At 37.8% G+C, this 20,077-nt stretch overlaps 1 protein-coding gene across 2 annotated transcripts in view; it reads right to left on the bottom strand.

Annotated features, from left to right (window-relative positions):
- Positions 1-4,714: 4,714 nt before the first annotated feature.
- PARN (poly(A)-specific ribonuclease) overlaps positions 4,715-20,077 on the bottom strand; it is a 47,007-nt gene continuing 31,644 nt past the window's right edge. For both annotated transcript variants that reach the window (XM_063414332.1, XM_063414333.1), the window contains exons 22-24: positions 13,193-13,382; positions 7,168-7,361; positions 4,715-5,617 (exon numbers count right to left, since the gene is read on the bottom strand). In XM_063414332.1, the coding sequence (XP_063270402.1) occupies positions 5,565-5,617; positions 7,168-7,361; positions 13,193-13,382 (437 nt within the window). In that variant the 3' untranslated portion in view covers positions 4,715-5,564. The remainder of the gene's footprint in view (positions 5,618-7,167; positions 7,362-13,192; positions 13,383-20,077) is intronic.

The following is a 20,077-nucleotide window of genomic DNA, read 5'->3' as shown; positions in this document are numbered from 1 at the left end:
GACATTAATTAACTGAACAATTAGATGTTAAATTCCTGTTCTTGGACCTGATTAAAACCAAAGGTGTGAGTCTCAAAAATTCCTCTGTGCATAATCACAAATATCCACTAGAAATTATTATTAAGATGTTATAAACACTTTAGAACACCTTAGAGCTGCACCCTCTATGAGACAGAAGAATTTACTTCAATTAAGAAACCTGATTGAAAAACTAAGAATACAGTGATGTGTTCTATGAGAATGGAATATTAAACATTTCAAGCAACACCTCATTTACCTCCCAAAATTTGCCAGTTCCCATTAACTTCTTCACTGACTCATCCTTTAATACTACCATCTTTTAATCTGTTTTAGTACCAATTACTGTAAAACCCCAGGGGTGTATGGCACAACCCAGCAGAAAAGGTTATTAGTCTATGGGTGAGAGAGTCCAGTAATGCTGAGGGGAAATTCTCTGGCAAATCATCCCTTTGCAACACTGCATTATTCATTGAAGACAACACACTCAGCACAGGAGCAAACAACTGAACTATTCTTTCCACTTTCAGCAGTTCTACACCATTTTAGCAAGTTTCTAATGGTAACTGGCAGCCTCTCAACAGCACATCAAAAATCGGATAACTGAAATTAAATCGAGCATGTGAGAGAAGTGAAAGGAAAGGCTGAAGCACAGACCTTTTCTAAACAGAATGGAGGGTCGATTTTAAATTACTGTGGTATTGTTAGCAAACATGTATCAGTTATTTATTGCAAATGAGGCAAGCAACTTCCCCTAATGCAGAAATTTTAAATGGCAGACACATGCATATGCTTGGAGGAGACTTATTTTTGAAGTAAGAAGCATCCTAAAATTAAGCCACCTAACATCTAATTAAAAAAAAAGAACCACAAATAACCCCCCACCCCTACGTATATATATGAACTAAACCTGTTCAGTCACCTTTAAACATTCTAAGTTTAAAATCCCATTTGAAAGAAATATTCAAAGTTATAATACATATTTAGAATCAAATGAAATAGCTATTCTTACCTCAGTAACAGTGCAAAGCTTTTTGAGGCTTATAAAACGAATTGGTAACTTCTAAAGGTTTTTTTTGAGGCAATCAGCTTTAATGCATTTGTATTTTCTGTATCTGATGGGTTGAAAACAGGTCACAGATTAGGGTTCAAGTGGCTCAGCACAGCCACAACCTCCAGACTTTCATGTTCACCTGCACGCCACTGCCAACCCCATCACACAGGGTCACTCTGGTCATAAACCACAACATTGTTGGCAAAACTTGCAGACTGTAGACTGCTCATGTCCAAATACAACTACCAGCTCTTTTAAGAAATTAATATAAGCACAGGGAAGTCTAACTTTTCCCAGTTTGGCTGAATGTTTTCTATAGTGCTTTTCTGAATAGATGTGTTCCATACGAGTTTGCCTTGAGCTGGGACCAACTTGTGATCTGCTATAGTGCTCACAGAAACACATGGCTGCCAATAAGGACTCTGATGAAAAAAAAATATTCTTTAAATGAGCTTCCTGCATATCTATTAAAGCAAAAAGAACATCCTAAGTATGAATACATTGACCCTATGAAACTCAGTCTAACCCATCATCTATTGCTCTTCATCCAGTGAACGTGTGGCAGTACATCTGTAAAGCACACACGGAGTGCTAGTTTAGTGCAAGTGTAAAGCTGTAACAGTACAGTACAAACAAGCAAATGTTTACTCATTTACTAAATGTACTGTGGAGTAACTCGAGGAATCTTCTTCAATGTACACATCTGCTCAGCTGGCAGTAGTCTAAACACATTGGAAGCCAAGAACTTTTGATTGTCAGGAGTCTTCTTTAGGCTCCAATGCCGAATTGCAGAGGACATTTTTGTCTGCATTACGTTTACTATGATTTAAAGACAGTGAACACATCCAGGGTACCAGACATTTTCTGGGCACCATGACAAAACTCAAAAGTTTAAAGAAAGAAAGAATTACAACATTTACTTTTTCCCACAATCACCAGAAGTTTTAGCTATCTCTCTCTTAGTTTTACCACTGGTTCCATAATAAAATTTAGGTCTCCATCTAAATCATCCAAAGCTTTTAACTTTTTGCTCCAAACCATAAGCTCTAATCTGAGACCAAGAACAGGCCACTGCACTCACAGCAACCTTAATTTCATATAAGATTTATTCAGTCTCTTACCTGTCCCCATTCAAATCCATGTTTTAGAGACACTCACACTCTTCCCTTAGTCTACATTATACAATTATCTCTATTTCTCATTTACCAGCAGCTTCCTATATCCTGGGCATGCTGCAATCCTGGGCATTTTGTCTCATTAACATTTCTCAACCATAAAGACTTGAGATGAATTCGAAAATTATTATTTCAAATACAGTTTTAGTGTGCTTTCTGAGGTGAGCAATGAAGTACTCCATCACCAGAGATAAATTATCACTGTCAAGTCTAAATTCCAGCCAAATAAGCCCATTCTCGTTCCTCTGCAGTGGCAGGGTTTCAGCTCACCCACCTCACTGGCTGCTGAGTCAGACCTCCCTCACGTTTCTCCACACCATGTTCAGGCCTACACTTCCAAGTGCCCTTTTTTTTTTTTGTTTAAACACTTCTCACAAAATTCCCGCATTTTCTCAAGGCAATTCCTCAATTCTTTCAACGCCTACCTCCAGCACTTCCATACATTGTTGTTTCCCAGACCCTCCTCAGTGTCCCTCCCGCTCCGTCCCCTCAGAGCCGGCGGTGAGGGCTGACCTTGCCTCAGGCGGGAACGCGGGGGATCCACCGCCGCAGCAAAGGCGCTGCACGGCTGCTGAGGAAAATGTTCCGCTCACACTACCGAGGGCAGGGTCATGCCGGCTCCTCCAGACAGTCGGAAGGCACGAGCACAACCGCTCAGGGCGGCTGCAGCCCCCAGCCCCACACGGCCGGCGGGGAGGCGGCGGCGGCGCCCGCCGGGCCCTGAGGGGAGCGGCGCACCCGATGGCGGGAGAGGCGCCGGGACAAGGCCCAGGCACACGGGGGAGGCTCGGGGCTGCCCGGTGCAGGGCCAGGAGCTGCACCCGACGATCTCAGGATATTCTGAGATTCACTGACCTCTGGAGTCAGTAACAGCACAAACCCCCAGCGAGCAGGGAGCCCCAGAGCCATCACAACTAGTGATGACAGCTTTGCTTTCCCAAAACAAATTCTATGCACATATTTTAAACATACATTATGAAATAAATGTGGGTCTAATTTAAGCTACATTCTTTCCCTCCTAGAATTAATGATTTCATTTAAGGCGCGGTGAGGCAGACCAAACCCCACACAGCAGCGAGGGCTGGTGCAGGGTGAGTGGCGTCAGTCCCTGCTCAGGACACACCGGCCCTGACCTCTGACAGTCCACCCAAATCTCTGTCAGAAATATTACAGCCCCATCCAGCACACTTCAGTACCTTACCCAGATGTCAGCGGGTAAAATCAAACACACATAAAGACTAGGGCATGCAAGAACCTGGTTTTCTCAAGCAGTATTAATTACCAATAGAGATAATAACATCCAGCTTCTCAAAAGGATAGCTGAGAGGAGGTGCATAGAAATCGTGGGTATAGCTGTTAACCTTTGTAGTATAGAGAAGTATGTATCTAGCCTGCTCTAAAGAAACTAGTTTTAAGGGATTGTATTGCAATCTAATTAAGACTTATATTTTCCCTGCAGGTACGTAAGCATTGCTGTTCAAGAGTAAAGAAGATCCTAATGGCCTCTGGGTACAGACTCCAGGTGGATTCTCTGTGACAGTGTGGCCCTGTGTCTCTTGAGCAGCTAATTCCTTAATCTATACTTCTGACAATCCCTTTAATGCTTCTGTACCCTTTTGTCATCAAGACTCAAGTTCTGTCCCAAATCATGCTATGCCTGTTCTTTAGGATATGCAGTTAATAACTCACTCCAACATTTGGAGAGAACACCGTGCGATTTACCTGAACCACCTCAATGAGAGATGAATACCCCATGCAACTGTTATTAGGTGTTGCCCACATTCTGAGAACTAAATTTACAATTGGTTTGGATACTCAAGATAAAAGTGATGTAAGTATTTAGTCCTAAGGTTATGAGTCTTGGGGAAGAAAAGTCTCTGGATCCTTGAGAGCAGAGGAGTTCAGATACTAATTTGCCCTTGCATCACTAATAGCAAGTCTTCTTTCCCACATTTTAGTGTGAGAATGTGATGACAGAGCTGCTATTAAATAATTTAATTATAGTACTTCTGGGAGTACTCTAAGGTTAGAAATGCAGCGTTTCACATTTAACATCTTGAAACTATTTTTTCCTTTGCAATGCACATTCACAATCATTTAAAAACCCATGAATTTTGACATACTTTCAAACAGGTTACTCCATCTTTAAATGACAGTGATTCCTACTTTAGTGTAAATATTACAGGATGAAGTGTTCTTAATATTCCACTCTTCCATGGAAATGGTTCTGAACTTGCTGATTTGGGGAATTCTTTTGTTTTCTCCCCTCCAAGGGAAACACATAGCAATTTAAATCTTATGACAATAGACTTGCTTTTCTTGGTCACATTTCACAAGTATCTTGAAAATAGTCCATGGAGCAAAAGGGTCTGCTACTCACAGGATGACAAAAACCTGTTATATTAGGAAGAAGGAAAAAAAAATTCACTCAAACCATTTCAGATGCTAATAAATAAAAACAAACCAGTTCCTAAGAAAATGTCTTTAATTTTCATGTTATGGAAATACATATTTTGGTTTTATTTCCATGATACAAAAATTTAAATATCAAACATTTTCTGAAATCTACCAATGCAGATCTTTTTTTTTTAACAAATAAAGGGCTGGTGCAGTTAGCAGGTTTATCACAGGTACCAAAAAACATTTTTTACAAAATCAGGACTTAAAAGTGGAAACAACAGATGTGAAAACAGAACAAAACTACCTCCCACCAGGAAATTAATGTTTGAGAAACTTTTAAGTTACAGTTTTTTGAAAGGGTAAGGTATGTGTAAGGCTGGTATTTAGATGAATACCACCTGCACTGGGGGTGGGGGTAGAGAACAGAAATTCCAAAAATGTTCCTGGTTAAAGTAACAGGTAGAAAGCAATATGTGAAACTACAGTTCTACCTGTTTCCAGAATGCTGACAGCACACTGATGCTGCCTGAAGAAATAGCTAAATATTAGGAGAGCTGTGGTAACTCCCCGAGCAGAGGAAACAGCCTAGCACAAAATCACAGAGTGCCAGTTCTGGTACAGTTCATAGCCAGCATGCCAAAGGAGGTGACCAAAGGACACGGAGTCTCGCCTCTTAAACCTAACATCAGTTACAACAGCAAGGATTTCACAGCATCAACGACAAGTCATGTACTAGGTGATATACACACGAGTAAAACTGACAGTGATTGTTCAAGAAACAGTTTAAAATAATTAAACTGATTTTCAGGACACATACTGCTTTGTTAACACCACTTTATTTAAATAAAGTATGGCTTCCAAGAGGTGCATTCTCTCAACTGCTTTCAATCAATTCCACTTTTTAAGGCAGTTGTTTCCTACCATGTTTCAGGGACCTCAAAAATTCCAGTGGAACTAGTTGTGAGGCTTCCTAGAAGACAAAATCATGGAATAAAAATTAAATCACAATTTTTTGTTGCTGTTGTTCTTTCAGAGGATATTAAGAAATATTTTCCTATAGAGGGAGGCTCTAGATACATTACTGGTGAGTCAGTATTTATGAAGAGAAACCAAGAGAGTATTTATGAATAGGTGCTTACAAAAAAAAATAAAAAGGGGAAAAAAATAATGGTTAATTTCAGGTTTCTTGCATGAATGGTATTTTTAACCCTAGTAATTAGGTAATTTTGGTTTTGCAATTACTGATTTGATAAAGTTAAATACTATTTTCCCAAGTGTACTGGTTGTTATTTTTATTTCGGCTGTTAAGACAGGGAAGAACATTTCCATCCCAAATTAATTGGAGAATAAAGATGAATCACTAATACCGATAACACATATTCCCATAATGCCAAATGGAGACCCTGAATTTTATACTTGGAATTACCACAGACACTCCTGTCATTTTGCATATGCTTACAGGCCCCCAACTGCCCTACTGAATAAAAAGAAAAAAACAATTTCCAAGCACAGCTTTTGAATCAGCTAAGAAAGATTTTAGTCTACCAAGTCAGGAGAAAGGATGCCTGGTATATAATACCACTTTCTGGATGAAAACTGCTAGTGCAGTTATTGAAATGAAGCTTTAATTATAAATATTTGAATATACTTCAATGCAGGCAGTGCTCCAGATGACTAATATGGTCATCTGGACCAAATTAAGATACAATTTAATTTTTATTATAGTCCAATTTTTGCAAGAAATTATAAATAAACTTTGAAATAGAATCAACAAGAAATAGATCAGTAAAAATAATTTTTTTTAATGTTTAAATTGACGTGATCTAAGGTTAGTTATTTACTTTGTACAGGCTGCAATAACTCACAAAACAGCAAAAGTTATAAGGTTAAACAAGATTGTAATCTGCCTGCATTTAGTCAGATGTTCAGTTCCAAGTATTTTGGCTAAAAAAGTATATAGGTATTAAAATCTGAAACCACCCACCTCCACACCAACCCTAGGTGGAAAGTCTTCAGTCAAATAAAGCACAATAAGGATTATGGTTACAAACACCACACAGAACACTGAATGTATTAATGAATATATCAAAACAGAGTGCCTTCCATTTTGCTTATGATCCACAAAACACATTGAGTAACCCTGAATACGAAATCACATTAAAAAAATTAAGATCACCTAAAAAAAATTAGAAAGTTTTATTTTAAGGAAGAAAGTAAGCAAAAGTAATAAATTAACTACATTCTGATTCCTTTGGTTGGTGTCAGGTTAGGTTTTGGCTGGTTGTGAATTTTTTTGGTTTGGGGCAAATTCTTGGCTTTTTCATGTTGTTTTGGGTTTGTTTGTTGAGTTTTTTTACAATCTTTATATGGTGCAGCCTTCAGTTTCAAGAAGAACTTGGAATGTAATGGAGTAAGTTACTGCTAGGAGTGAAGATTTTCAACAAAAGAATTTCAGTTCTGTCCAGGCCTAGAACATTTTCCAACAGAACAGAAAACCATGTGCATGAACATTGCACTCACCTGCTGGAACTTGTTCTGTCTTGATCTTTTTCAACTTTTTGTCTCTCTTCTTACCATCTGGAAGGGACTCTGCACAGGAGTCTGTCTGATCATTTTCCGTATCTTGGCCTTCTCCCTCTTCCATATCATCAGAACCAGTTTCCTCCTCAATAGGACTCATGCTTCTCTTTCCCACTGTACTGGTACCTGTAAAACTGGAACACAGAAGAAAGATAATGACGAAAAAGTCAAGAGTAACTATTACACAGGTACACGTTGTTGTACATCTATTAAATGCTTATGAAGGTAGAAAAATAAACTGTCATAAATGGTGTACCATGAAATTACATTATCTGAAAGCACTGGCTTAATTATAAAATTCCATACATTTGCTATCTAATCCAATCCTATGCAGTTCAAGGTATCCATTCTTTGTACTATCGATGTCTCAGACTTAGCTGCTATTCTGATGAGATCACTCATCTGAAATGTAATTAAATCAGCTCTCTATCCCTGCCTGGTTTTACATTTTATCCTCATAGTTATAAAAGCTCTTTGAAGCACTGTCAACAGACACCAAATCATGCACAACTGAAGCCTCAAAACCACAACTTGAAATTGAAGGAATCTGCATGCTAACTTCATCCTCTATCCTGGAACTACAGGTAGCTTTAAAAGCATTTCCATACAAAGGTAGAGAAAACCATCAAGCTCCATATAGAAACTTTAAATTCAGCTTTCAAGTGCAGAGTCCTATTATTCACGGAGCCAGTAAAATAAAAAGCACAAAAAATTGCACATTCATTTCATTAGTAGCATTTGAACGAAGTCTGACTAACACAGTATAAAGATGAACCCAGAGCTCCATTCCATTCAGCACACACTGAAATAACCTCACATAGGCTTTTGTTTCCACTCAAATGCTATTGTTAAATTTCCTTAAAAGACAAATGACAACATTAAAATCAAATTAGCATGAGTATAAAAGAGAATGCAGTAGCAAAGGGGCTAATTAAAAACCAGTTCCCATTATGAACTTCTAGATATGTAAACACTAGCTACTTAAATGTCTAATATAATGTTTTTAGAACAGCCAATTTTAAAAAGGGTTGGTTTAGATTTATGAACTTTTATTTTTAATTAGAACTACACTGTATGTATCTAAGCCATGTTCTATTCTATGAGTTAAATGAATATTAATACTAAGTTATAAAACAAAGCTCTACAAGGTAATTTCTTTTCTTTTTAATCAATAGCAGTGATTCAATAATGTTTCAGCTAAAGGAAGAACTGTTAAAGTTTGCAATATAGTTTTGGCTTTGAAATGGAATTTTTTCAGCTGAACATTTTGCAACTTAAAACAGAGTCTGTCTGGGATGTCCAAAGGCAATAAACAAAGATGAAACATATGATTACATCTCATGCTCTTAGTTCCACTTTAGGAGCACAAACACCATTTACTTTGATGAATAGCTGGTTTTTCCTCCAAACATTCACACACAGAAGGCCTTCTCGCATGATTTCTTACAAATCATCATTTTGAGTCATACCACAGCTACCACCAATAAAAAAGCTGGATAGAACTGCTAATCCTATGTACACACTTCAATACTGCAAAACTGGCAAAAACTAGGGTTGGCAAGAAAAAAGTCTGGGGAAGAAGGCACATTTAGGAAATGAAAAACTACTGTTTTTAAAAAATATAGTTTAGAAAAGCTTGTAAGAATTCTACTCTGGGGAAAGTCATTCTGAAAAAAACATCAGGAAGAAAAAAACTCAGGAGCCATAAATGATGATCCCAGGATTTCTTCAGCACTCGGAAGGGAACTTGCACTCACTGTAGGAAGAAGAGCCCTTCTTGAATGGTCTTAGGGCAGAATTTAATTTTTTCCAGCTTAAGATTCCTGTGAAGCTATTGCAAGTAAAGAGGCCTTCAGTTCTTGACCTTCAGTGCACACTTAGCTGTGTACTAAAGAACAACATAAAGATTAATTTTATGGTCCTCCTGCAGATACCTTAAGGGGAATAAAAACCCCACCACCAAAAAGTGGCAGCACAAATCCAAAATAAACATATTTTATAATGAAGAATCATTGTCTTCCTTTCTCCTAAATTCTTTATTTTATATTCATTCATTGATTACATGGCTTCTAGAGGGGAAATGGTTAATTTTTTTATGTCTTGTTCTTCTTTAACCTTAAATAAGATTAAAGATTACAGCAACATTATTTATGCACTTAGTAGTAAATGAGTGTGGTTGCACATATGAATTAGAGCACTACTCAAAGAACAGTTTTCTAATTATAACAGTTATTTTGGATGTGTCCACGTATCTGCCTCAACTTCCTCATCCAGCTGACAAACAAGTGAGCAAAGCTAAAGACTCAAACACAATAACAGCTTTCAGTTGTTGTCAATGCAGACAGACTTCTTTTACAACCCTTATTACCATTTAGAGACACAGACTTACACCATCCTCTAACCACATAACACTTAGGCTTCGAAACACACCTGTACAACAGCTATCCTGGCAAGAACTATTTATTTTCTAGAGAATATATTTCAAGAGGTACTAAATAGCAGCAATCCAACTAGTACTACAGGAATTAAACTGAAAGAACTGGCAAGTGGAGGAGGGCAAAAGGCAGGAAAACAATTATGATGATGCAGCATTTAACATTTTTCACTTTGGAAAAGCATGTCTGAGATTTAAAAGAAACACTTTATCACAACAAGGCATTTGGAACTGGCCTGGATATATGAGGACCAACAATTTCAAATAAATTTAATTTACACAAAAACCTAAGTTCTTTTGACACTTGAAACAACATTAAGGGGTGGGAGTAGATACTGATCCATCATAAAATCAGTGATTTTGGTTGAAGACCGGATTAAATCACCTGAAATAACACTACAGTGCAGGAACACTATAACAGTTTACTTGCAGTATTTGTTATCTATACCCTTAATACCTCAGCTTTTCCCAATTCTTATTCTTTAGTGGGCAATAAACCACTATAAACAACCATTTCCGTAACAAACCAAAAGAATCATCAGGAGAAACACTTGCACATTTCAAAAATTGGATAATCTTTGGCAAAATGCAGATATTCAGGGAAGTAGTGCTACAAAAAGCGCCCTGACTTGAAATAAGGTGCAGCACTCAGTTTTAGGTAGAATATCTGTAAGGCAAAGTGATGTATCCCTTTCTTGTATTTTGTATGAGTTTTTTGCCATTGCCCTTATTCTATTTTACTGTTTCCAGATGATGATCAGGACAATAAGTAAGTACAAATAGAATAAGGTACCTAGTTTTCCATAGAGCACACCCTATTTGACTTTTCCTGCTATGGTTTAACACTATTTTACTCAGGAAAAGCTCTTAAAGCCATGTATTTAACAGTCATGGCAGAGCTGGCAGGCAGTAATTTGCTAAGCACAACATAGCCAGTTCCATCTGTTTCCTAAATGTGTTCTGAATAGCAACAGATTTGGACAAGAGGGTCTTATTTACTACTCGAAGTTTTCTCAAATGCAGCAGTTTTTCCTCTACTTCTCTATCTTACATTAATAATTAGGCATATTTCCATTGAAATAAATTTTTATATTTAGCAGTAGTATTAGGTTTATATGCCGGGGATATATATTAGTTATAGATAATTTAAATTGTGACTGCTATTAATACTATTAAACTTTATTTTCTGAAGTGTTTTCTACAGATAGTACTGTATCCTGTATACAGGACTACAGTTTTATCAACCAGACAAGATTTAAAAAACCTTTTTTTCATTATTTATCAATCCCTCAATTTAAGACAGAAGTTCCTTACAAGAAATACTCAACTTTCTTACTGAATGAAAAAGTAGCCAGGACACATTGTCATCATGGAGACAAACAGCTACCCTGCAGCTGTGCTCCTTGGCAGAAGCTGATGCAGCAAGCTTATTAAATAATAAATAAATAAAGGATGTAGTAACACGAAGCTATTATAAGGGATCAGCTGCTGGATACATCACAGTGCTGAGTGCTCAGCTAGATAGGACTTCAGCTAATCTGGACAAATATACACGCACACATAGGTATTTGTCCTGATTGCTTACATAGATATTGATATTGTATTTGATACCAAAATTATTGTATATACTGGATAAAAATATAAACATTTTATATACCTTTAGATATAAATATTTTTATATACCTTTGGGAAAAAAAAAGTGTTTGTCTTGAGTGAAATGGAAGACCATGGCTTGCAGTTTGACATTCTAGCTAACCAGACTACACTTCAGAGGAAGCATTTACAAAATATAAATTGACAAAATAATTAAATATAACTAGTAACAAATAAAAATAAATTAAGAAAAACATGTCAAAAGATCTGCATGAGAGGAAAATTGGGACAGAACCAAATCACTTTATTAATGAAAAAAAAATTATGTAACATCAATTACAAGAGATCTGTCAACAAAATAAAGGCTGCTATCCAAGGCTATCAAAATGTTGATCATTTGAAAACAAAAAGCTACTTCTTGTAGAATTTAACAACACTAGATGAAAAAATATATTAAAAATGTTCAAGGATAGTCAGTGCTTAGACAAACAACTCATTGGGGTATGTCATACTTTTATGGAAAGAATTTACTGAAAATTTTGTTCAGCAATTTCCCAAATTACACCTTTGTGCTGGATGTTAAACTTCCCTGCAAGACAACAGCAAATCAGCTTTCTGCATTTCCTGTTCTTGATGAGCTGCACCGTTATCATCTGCCTGGAGCATGTGAGGTACCCAAACTCCACCATTCACTGAGAGGAGACACTTTCTCTGGCAGGAACAAAACCAGGACTGAGTGTTTCTTTGCAGCAAACACAAGGTATGGTAAGTATTTCCAGACTATTTAATAGTCTACCACCTCAGTTATAGAGCTTAGCCACGTGCACGCTGGTGCCAGGACAATCCTTAAAGCTCCTCTCTCCTCACAGCACGGGCTCCCCAGGACTCCTGAGTAAAACAGCTCAATTAAACTAACTTCATTTGATACGGACTGTATCCTCAGCTTCCTCCATATGTTTTTGTGAATCAAACATCTCTACAACACATTTAGAACTCCAACCATGACAAACGCCATGGACATCTGACAGCTTGCCAAAATACACACCTGCAAAATCATAAGGTCATGAGAAGAACAGAACAAGTTTAGCGAATTTGTTACAAGACAGATTAACATTTACACGAAGATATACTGAGAACTAGAACTTAATGAGCATTTCCAAGAAAGATAAAGCAGAAATACCTCAGTACTGGTTTGATGACCACCAAATTTGGTTTGTGTAACCATGGGGCAGTGAGGAAAAGAAGAGAAAACCCCCCAAAAACAAATCAAAATATCTGCTTAGAAAAAGGTAACTTATACACTCTACTCAAACTTATTTTGATATAGAATTGGTAGAATTGGGAGGACAGCAGGAGAAGGGAGGAGGAAGAACAGCAATAACTTGATAGGCTATTTATACAATTATATTAACACTAAAATACTCTTCACATGCTCAGCTACACAGATGACTGAGAAAGAAGCTGCCTGTTACCACCATATCCAAAACTTGTCATTAATATCAGCGGGTAAATATGGAACAAGAAATACACACATCACTATTATCACCATGGAAAGTCAGCCCAAAACCAACATGGTCTTTTACAAGGATATATGACGACAAGTGCCCACATGACACAAGCCATTCACAAGTGTCATATGAATAAAGAAAATTATTTTTAAATTTTGGCTATAAGAAATGGTGCTGCTACATCAACTCAGAAGCTGTGATGTGACCTACCCTCAAGATCCCAGCATTTAAAAATCTGTCTGATCACATTTGTGATGAAATTCCCTCTGTTCCTTTACCTATCATTTTGTGACAGCCGATGTACCCCTACTGATTTATATGCAAAGAAATACATACAGAAAATTATCATATATTAATTAAGAACTACCTGAAATTTGCTAGATTTTGGATAGAAATGCAGTAAGAACACGAGCTGGCAGCACAGTCTCACCTGTTAACACAGTAGTATCGACTCTGGGAAATGTAAGGTGTGCACTGGGTTTTTAACCTCTTCCTCTCCATCTCCTTCCAACTATCTTCTGTACATTTTCTCTTGGCCTGTTTTTCTTCATGTTTTTTCTCCACATACTCTGCATATGTCTGGATCCTATAACTTTCAGCATACCGGCTGGTGTTTACAGCTATGGAGAAGGAGAATGGGATTATATACAAAACACTTAAATGACAGCATGCCCTCTACTGAAATAGCTTATTTTGAAAAGCAGAAGGCTGCAAGCTATTTATTCTGTTCATAAAACAATTTCTAGTTCCATTGTTAGCAATTAAAAAACAAACCAAAACAAACCCAAAATGCAATATTCTCTAGAAGTCACAATGTCTGAACTAGATGCTCAAAGCCCTTCTCAAAGACAGACTTTGTGCAAAAAGAGTTAAATCTACTTAAGATGTTTCTTTTAAATTAGAAACTATCAATTCTTCAGTTGTAACCCTCTTCCAGATTGCCTGTTGGCAAGAAAAGATTTCCTGGATTTTTTCCCTTTTAGTCTCATTACTTAACCCAGCAGGTTTATTTTGCAAGTCTGCCAGGAAAAGACGACATTTGCAAAGCCTGTGCCAAAACTCTGTTTGATTGCTGTGAAACATAAGCTTATTTGAGCTGCATTTTTGGTTGCACAAGATATCCATGGAAGAAGCACTTAACTAATAGCCAGCTGTTCCATCCTTGTATCTTTCTAATGTCTCATCTCCCTTTAACCAAAAAAAAGAGTTCAAGTTCAAGGTAGAAAAATTTCTGTCAATGCAAAATTAGAAGCACTTTAAAACTAAAGAAAAAAAAACTTTCACTGCCTCCACTCAGTAACAATTTAACAACATTCCTTCAAGTCCCAGCATCTTCACAGCTCTCAGCCTTTAGTCTGTGAGCCAAGCTCTGGCCTGATGCCATCCCTGTAACAGATGAATCAGCAAATTAAACTGACTGTCAACTGGTGTCTTCTGGTGCTTTCAGCCTAGCTCTCTGAAAGAAAGTATTGTAAACCAACCAGTAAACCAGTTTAAATATAAACAAAACAAAACAACCTCCCCACCCCCCCCCAACCTCAGATAGTTTTTTCTGCACATTTTAAAATACTGCAGTTGTAGTGGAGACAAAATCCTGATTTTATTTTGTACTTCTAAGTTTTTAGAGCAATTTCAGATGCATATCCCACTTCTGGATTCTAGCCGAGCTGTTTTACTGCGCTACCTCTGGTGCAAGCACTAGAGATGGCAAGCTACAACACCAAATTTCAGAAAGGGTGAGGAAGATGGGTGGATGTGGTTTTTTCTCCTCTTTCAGGATGGATCGTCCATTCTGTATATTTGCTGTGTAACAATGAAATGAGAGACCTATAGTACCTGCCATGGTATAGAGATTCTGCTGTTGCAGTGTACATAAAACCAGGCAAGAGTGTTGACTGTTTAATTTTAATCCCAAGTACAGATAGCAGCAGTTATGATTAACAACCCCATGAGATTGTGGCACTAACCAACAAGAGTCACACATACCTCCTTTAACCCCCCCCCTTATATTTTTTTTGAACTGTGAAGTTACAGGATCTGTTTGGAAGAATTAGGACAATATTTATTGCCCATGAAGTTATGGGACAGGTATCATGAATGAATTAATAAGGCTCATTGGAATTTACTGCATGGCAGCCAACATTCCTCAGGGTAAAATTTGTTTAGTTAAACTCAAGCATGTTTTTACTTGCTAAAATCAAGCACAAAGTTACCATGGATCATCTGATACATACTCATTTGTTAAAACATAATAACATTATTAGTTTTGCTACAAGCTATGAACCAAAGTTATGGGTCTGCCATTTAATTCCCTAACAAACTCAGCCCTTTTTTAAGGAAGAAAAACAAATCATTTGAGGCCTAGAGATAATTCTAAAATAAATCTGTGCAAGAGTCAGTATTTTTGTACACGGACAACTCTGCTTTCTTGAAATAAGGCATGTATTTTACAGCAATCCATTCATATGGCACATACACACACAAGTATATGTGTATATATATAGCATATATATTTAATATAAAATGTTACATGCTGAATAAATTGCTTCATCATTGAGAAACTGAAATGAAGGCACTTGGAAAAGTCTAAGGAGCTACACAGATAAATCAATCTTGCATGGTCTTGAAGAGCAGCTCCCTGTAAGAGTTTAATATGTTTTCTCTGAAGCTTTTTTGATGACTGCTGTCCATATTGCCAAACAAAGCAAATACAATTAGGTTGTTCCACTCTCCCAACAGAAGAAATGGACTGCTAGAATGCTCTGGAATTCTAAAAATCTGAAGAGAACTCAGGGGGCTATTTACTTATTTCTTTAAATTGTAAGAAATGAGACAAATCTTTCTGTGAGAAATCTGACCTAGTAACCAACACCACGTGGCTGCATTTCATATTAATTGCAGCCCTAAAAATTCTGTCTTGTAGCAGAACTATAGTAACTGCAAATTATTTTAGGAAAAGCGTTTCTAGAGGACGGCACCTTCCCTTGTAATTAGGGAAGACACTGAACAGGCTGACTGTGGTTGAGTGGTTCAAGAGGAATGTGTACAAAGATATCCTTTTGCCAAGGATATCCTCTTGCTTTTATGCAGACCAACATCCTGACAGATGGCCAGCGACAATATTAAGCCTCTTAATAAATAGACAAACATGTTGGTGAACTGTGTAGGTAAAAGAAAAGCCACAATATATAAATACAATAAGCACAGAGCTATACAGATTAAGGCTGCAATACTAAACACTTAAGCTGATGAAATAGTCAAGTAAAATTTCACCTGTGAAGCCTTTAAGTGACCTCTGTATTGATGCTGCAATAATCTTATCTGATCATGTTCTACTTAAAACGAGGGACCACTGCCTCAGCCAGAGCAACAGTGTGCAATTAGTGAGGAGCTAAGTCAGTATTTCGTTTTACTCTCAATACTCACCACACGGTTCCACAGCCTTATTTATTGACTACTAGGGCTATTCATGCCACATGTAACAATCCAGAAGTTTGCCATGATGACAAAAGTGCACATAGTATTTCAAAGTAAAACTCAGGAGTGGAAGCAGCAGTGCGGTGTGCCTATTTTATCAACAGAAAGCAGAAGACTCAACTTTCCAAATAAGAAGGCATCTTTTAAATTATCCTAAATGGAATTAAATTGTCCCCTACAGAACATTCAGGGCCAAGTTCCTCCACAGCAAATGCACAATCACATTCCCAGAGAAGCCATAATATCCAAAAGAAACAGTACCTGATCATGTAACCATGGACATCATCAAAGCAGAAGCAGAATTCAACTACATTTTGTTAAATATTAGTGAAATTGTCAATGTAACATTGATGGCCCCTTTTGTTAGCCTATATAGAGTTTTTAGTCTTTCAAGCATATCTGGCCAATTTTTGCTGCAAGGCATCAAAATGTTAATGCACATGACTGATTAGCTGGACCAGAGTCTCCTAAGCAGATTTGATGACAGCAACTCTCTGCAGGCTGGACCCAAACTGCTCCCACCAATCTGTGCGTGGTGCTGCCATCCCTTTGTGTTCCTGTCCTGCATCAGCTGAAGACAGAAGGTGCCCATACAGATTCGAAATCAAGAGCATTGTACAAAGCTTGTCCTCTCTCAGTATCTGAATGCAGAGCAAGGAGCAGCATCAATGCAGGGACAAAGCAGCTCTTCACCTTGCAAAGGAGGATGGCAAGTTAGAGAGCAAGCCAAAACGAGGCTTTGAACCTCCACGTTGGAGAACAGGGGAAAATGGACAGGGGATCTGAAAGAAAATGGTTTTAGAGAAGGAAGATAAAGTGCTAAGTACAAAGTATGCCAAAGAAAGAGGAAGGATCCTTATGCAAAACTTAAAATATTTTCCTCAGCAAAGAACAGAGATGATAGTGTAAGTCCAGTGAGACATTTCATGTATGTAGATTGCTATAAAGGTTTTTAACTCCCTTACAGATGAAGTTATTTAATTACTAAAAGAATTCAAGCTACTTAAACTTTGCATCCTTTTAATTACCTCAGCAATACTAATATATTTCACAGCTTTTGTTTCAACTCCTTTCAAAAAATCCAAATCAAATGAGAAGGTAGTCACAAGACTTCCAAGGTTAAGAAAAACCCCTATTCAAACTTAGAGAGTACAAAGGGCATTTTGGGTTTGGGGTGGTTTTTTGGGTTTTGTTTATTTACTAGCTGATGAGAAAAAAATATGGCTGCAGGCACCTTGAAGGCAAGTCTATCATCTGTTCTCTTAATTCCACATCAGTAATGCTGGAAGTTGTAAAATAGCTATCTCTAATACGATTTATACCACAGGTTCCACTGTAAAACCAGTAATTCATTTTCCTGCTGCTCTTGAGATTCCTGAGCAACACAAGCTAAAATTCATCACATCTCAATCCCTGCAGTTACTACAGATTTTAATAAACACCGGAGAATTTTAACCCCCAGTGTTGCTAGTAAAGTGTTCAGATCTGAGAACCTACAAATTAAAAGCACAACATGTTCAGAAAATTTCCATTCCAGTCAGAAAGTCTCCATGTCTATGATCAGTCAAGACCTGCAGGACTTTCAGACAGCAGTGGACTCAGTCTGGCCCCACAGCTGATTTCACCTTGTACCAAATGGGAGCACTCGGTGCTCTGCTCCTCAGCCCCTGCTCCAAACCACCTGGTCCCTCTCTCTTAAGTATCTCCAGGGATAATGACTCCACTGCTTCCCTGGGCAGCCTTTTCCAATGCTTGACAGCCCTTTCAGTGAAGAAATTTCCCCTAACATCCAACCTGAACCTCTCCTGGTGCATCTGGAGGCCATTTCCCCTCGTCCTATCATTTGTTACTTGGGAGAAGAGACTGACCCTTGCCTGGCTATAACCTCCTTTCAGAATGTATCTGGCATAAATGTCACATTAACTTATTGCTGACAACACAGGCATGTGAAATGTAATTTTTCAGACTCTGGATAATACAGAATCTACTACGTGCCCTTTCCCCGACTTCAGTGAAGAGGGACACATTTGTGGTGTATACACACAATTTCAAAATATTTCTTAGATATTTAAATTCTCGCTCTCTAGTACACCTACAAAACACTAACAAACCACAAAGTCCAGCCCTGTCTGAGAAACTCAGAAGCTCAGAAAGATTAATGATTTAAACACAAATCATTGAAAGGCTGTCACAATTTCAGCTGCTGCACCTGCTTTAGTCCATTGCTCCCCTGCTGTCTAAAAGCATTGGGCTTCTCAAAGCTGAGAGGAAGAAGATATCTTGCACACACTAAATTCTGTATGAGCTCATGTATCAGGGCACCAACACATGGAATAACTTAACATTATTTCAGTGCTTGCCATTTACGACAAGCAGTTGCTTTCCACATGTATTTTAAATTTCAGGTGAAGTATATTTATTGCATTTTAAAACAACAAGAAACACATTCTCAGGAAGATTCTCAGGTTAGAATTACTCTAAAGTTGAACCATGGTCTTAAAATATTGCAGAAGTTACTCATAATCAGAACACGTTACAAAACTGCACCTAAGCCTTAAAGGTAAAGGGAATTGAGTGCAAGTTGTCTGCTAAGGGAAAATAAATGAAGTGTATTTTTGAGGTACCACTGATAAATTTGTCCAGTATTTTCATTAACATATAATAAACTAAAATGTCTCAGAAGCCAAATTTTATTTTCTTTAAAGCACTTTAAAACTTTAAAGACATTTATAACACTTTCCCATGTTTTAAAACTTAATCTATTCCAAGTACCAGTGGTTTTTAACAGCTCTTTTTCAGATGGGCTATAATGATGCCACAAGGGCAAAGACACCTACAGGAATCTCCCTTTAAGTATCCAGCAACCTGAACAGTCAAAGCTAAGTGACAACATTCAAGGAAACCATTAAAAACAAGAGCTTAACATCTACCCAAAGCATTAACTGAGAACTCACAAAGTTAACTGCACAGAACTTTGAGGGGCTGAAGTGGTTGAAACACAAATACTTCAGGTTATACCAATTTATTCATTTATTCATCAAAATAAAATGCTGGGTTTACTTGACAGTTAAGACAAGCTGAAGTCTCTTCCATCCCCCCCCACTGTTTCTGGTCTATCTGGATGAGTCTAGACCCTTGTAAGTCACAGGATCATTGAAACAGCACTTATTCCACACTAACCTCTCTAAATAAAAAACCTGCTTTATAAATACACAAACCTGAACAGCATCCAAAGGCAAACTCATCTAGCCAGACAAAAATCTTAAGAGTCAGAAGTTTTATGCCAAAAGTTGGTTCTCAAGTTTCTTGTGTTCATCAGCTCTAACAGTGCACTGTGCTTATCCTTGCCACACACGTAACAAATATGTGCTTCATGTTTGACAGAAATGCTGATGCCACTTGCAGTGCAACTAGGCAACAGAAGTTTTGTGTCCCAGATGTCCCACTAAAGGAGTATCAACCATTTAACTAATTCTTATTCATTAGCTTCTTTGAACAGCAAATCCCAACAGAATATAGACTGTTTATTGTCTATTTTAGTTTTCAGGAGCTTGTAGCCTGGAAATCAGTTTACAGCACAGCATATTGCAAAAAATTAAGACAAATCAGAGCCATCTAAACCACCACTTCCATAAACCTGCTACTGGCTTTAGGATGACATTGTGGCAGCCCAACAGCAGGAGTGACACAGAGCCCACTGGAGGCCAAGAGCCTTCCCCTGGCAAGGGTCAGGTCCAGCTTGCACAGACAGGCACAGCAGGGTGACTGCAACTGCTCCCTGCATCTGTCCTGCTGCAGCTTCCACTTCCAGCTAGAGACAGCAACATGATTTTATACA

Source organism: Prinia subflava, chromosome 17 (assembly GCF_021018805.1).
Source record: "Prinia subflava isolate CZ2003 ecotype Zambia chromosome 17, Cam_Psub_1.2, whole genome shotgun sequence".
Taxonomy (NCBI): Eukaryota; Metazoa; Chordata; class Aves; order Passeriformes; family Cisticolidae; genus Prinia; species Prinia subflava.
Note: the sequence above shows the minus strand (reverse complement) of the source record. Positions and strands in the feature narration are given on the sequence as shown.